Below are 2846 nucleotides of genomic sequence, written 5' to 3' on the forward strand. Positions count from 1 at the left end.
GTCCCCCTGTGTCCCCGTGTCCCCCCGCGCTCACCAGGATGAGCACCTTGCCCAGGCACACGAAGGGGGTGCTCAGCTCGGCCATGAGGAGGCAGCCCAGGAAGAAGTCGCCCTTGTCCTGGCGCCACAGCTGGGGACACGGGGGGGGGGACACGGTGACGGGGGGGCCGCGCGGTCCCCAACATGTCCCCAACGTGTCCCCAAGGTGTCCCCACCCATTGGGAAGCAGACGAGCACCGTGGTGGCCATGGAGATGTCCCCTCAAGCCACATCCCCATGGGTTTCCTCCAACCCCAACCCATCTCGGTGTCCCCTTGGTGTCCCCAACATGTCCCCAAGGTGTCCCCATGGTGTCCCCAACATGTCCCCACTCACGGTGGCCACAGGGAAGCAGACGAGCCCCATGGTGGCCATGGTTATGTCCCCTCAAGCCACATCCCCATGGGATTCCTCCAACCCCGACCCATCTCGGTGTCCCCGTGGTGTCCACAACATGTCCCCATGGTGTCCCCAAGGTGTCCCCAACATGTCCCCACCCATTGGGAAGCAGATGAGCACCGTGGTGGCCATGGAGATGTCCCCTCAAGCCACATCCCCATGGGATTCCTCCAACCCCAACCCATCTCGGTGTCCTACTGGTATCCCCAACATGTCCCTATGGTGTCCCCATGGTGTCCCCATGGTGTCCCCAACATGTCCCTATGGTGTCCCCAACGTGTCCCCAACGTGTCCCCAAGGTGTCCCCATCCATTGGGAAGCAGATGAGCACCGTGGTGGCCATGGTTATGTCCCCTCAAGCCACATCCCCATGGGATTCCTCCAACCCCGACCCATCTTGGTGTCCCCGTGGTGTCCCCAACATGTCCCCAAGGTGTCCCTATGGTGTCCCCACGTGTCCCCACTCACGGTGGCCACGGGGAAGCAGACGAGCACCATGGCGGCGTGGTGCAGCACCATGAGCAGGTCCTTGCGCAGGTAGGCGGCGGCGGCGGCGCGCAGCGGTGGCGGCGGCCCGGCCTCGTGGCCCTTCACGCGGCCCCGGTGCCGGTGGCACAGGAACATGGCGTACACGTCGTACACGAAGTAGGGCACCGCGAAGGGCGGGTAGGCGCGCGCCAGCCAGTGCCTGCGGGCCCCGGCGGCCGGCTGAGCGGGATACCCCGGGGAAAGGGGCCCCGGCGGCCGGGGGGACGGGATACCCCGGGGAAAGGGGCCGCGGCGGCCGGGGGGACGGGATACCCCGGAGAAAGGGGCCCTGGTGTCCAGGGGGCCCGGGACACCCAGGATATAGGGAGAAAGGGGCCCCAGTGGCCGGCTGAGCGCGCCGCGGGGCCCCGGCGTCCGGGGGGACAGGGACACCCAGGGGGAAGGGGCCCCCGTGTCCGGGACACCCGGGATACCCGGACTATAGGGGGGAATGGGACTTGGTGTCTAGAGGGATGGGATACTCAGGGAAAAGGGGCCCCGGTGTCCGGGGCGGGGGGGGAAAGGGACACCCGGGATAGAGAGGGAAAAGCGGGCCGGCGTCCGGGACACCCGGGATATGGCGGGAAGGGGCCCCGGAGTCCGGGACACCCGGGATATAGAGGGAAAGGGGCCCCGGCGTCCGGGACACCCGGGATATGGCGGGAAGGGGCCCCGGAGTCCGGGACACCCGGGATATAGAGGGAAAGGGGCCCCGGCGTCCAGGACTCCCGGGATATGGCGGGAAGGGGCCCCGGCGTCCGGCTGAGGCCAGGGTGACACCTGGGTGTCTCGGGTGGGGGAGGGGCCCCGGCGTCCGGCCAGTCCTTGGTCCCCCCCATTGGGGGCCCAGGCATCCGGGCACTGCCCCTCCCTCTCTCCCCCCTCCAAGGGGCCCCGGCGTCCGGGCGCTCCGGGTTAATCCTCGCCAAGGACGGGGCTGCGGAAGGGCCCAGGCGTCCGGGGGTCACCCCTGCCCCGCCCCCCTCCACGCAGGGCCCAGGCGTCCGGGCTAATCCCCATCTGCCGCCGCTGCCTAATCCCCTCCGCCCTCTCCGGAAGGGCCCAGGCGTCCGGGCGCGGCCCCTCCCCCCCCCGCTCCGAGGGCCCAGGCGTCCGGGCGCTGTCCAGTGCTGAAACACGGCCTGCGCCTATGGGGCCCTGTGGGCGCTATGGGGCAGGCTTGGGAGCCCCACGGGGTGCTATGGGGCAGGCTTGGTGCCCCACGGGGTCCTATGGGTGCTATGGGGCAGACTTGGGGGCCCCACGGGGCCCTGTGGGTGCTATGGGGCAGACTTGGGTGCCCCATGGGATCCTATGGGGCCCTGTGGGTGCTATGGGGCAGACTTGGGTGCCCCACGGGGTCCTATGGGGCCCTGGGGGTGCTATGGGGCAGGCTTGGGGGCCCCATGGGATCCTATGGGTGCTATGGGGCAGACTTGGGGGCCCCACGGGGTCCTATGGGGCCCTGTGGGCGCTATGGGGCAGACTTGGGTGCCCCACGGGGTGCTATGGGCCCCCATTGATGCCACGGGGCAGGGCCGGGGGCTCTCGGGTCCCGCGGGGTCCCAATGACACCCCCTGGGCCCGGGTGTCCCCCGCAGCCCGGGTGTCCCCTCAGGTCCCGGTGTCCCCCGCTACGTCCCGGTGTCCCCCGCGGTGTCACTCACTGGTCGTCCATGACGTGGTGGCAGGAGCTGGAGATGATGTAACCGGCCGTGGAGGCCATGATGGCCTGGACCGAGGACACCAGCCTGGGGGGACACCGGGACACGGGGGGACATGGGGGGGACACCAGGGGACACTTGGTTCCCCGGGGCCCCTCCCCCCTCCTCCCCGCCCCCTCCTTGTCCCGTCCTCGTCCCCTCCCCCCCATTGTCCTC

General features: G+C 69.9%; 1 protein-coding gene across 1 annotated transcript in view; it reads right to left on the reverse strand.

Annotated features, from left to right (window-relative positions):
• The window catches only part of FAM57B (family with sequence similarity 57 member B), a 3996-nt gene extending 1283 nt beyond the window's left edge, over positions 1-2713 (reverse strand). The window contains exons 1-3 of the mRNA XM_026043833.1: positions 2634-2713; positions 907-1126; positions 35-130 (exon numbers count right to left, since the gene is read on the reverse strand). Coding sequence (XP_025899618.1) covers positions 35-130; positions 907-1126; positions 2634-2692 — 375 coding nt within the window. The 5' untranslated portion in view covers positions 2693-2713. The remainder of the gene's footprint in view (positions 1-34; positions 131-906; positions 1127-2633) is intronic.
• Positions 2714-2846: the final 133 nt, after the last annotated feature.

The sequence above is a fragment of the Nothoprocta perdicaria genome, unplaced genomic scaffold, assembly GCF_003342845.1.
Source record: "Nothoprocta perdicaria isolate Ctin4 unplaced genomic scaffold, notPer1 scaffold_1036, whole genome shotgun sequence".
NCBI lineage: Eukaryota > Metazoa > Chordata > Aves > Tinamiformes > Tinamidae > Nothoprocta > Nothoprocta perdicaria.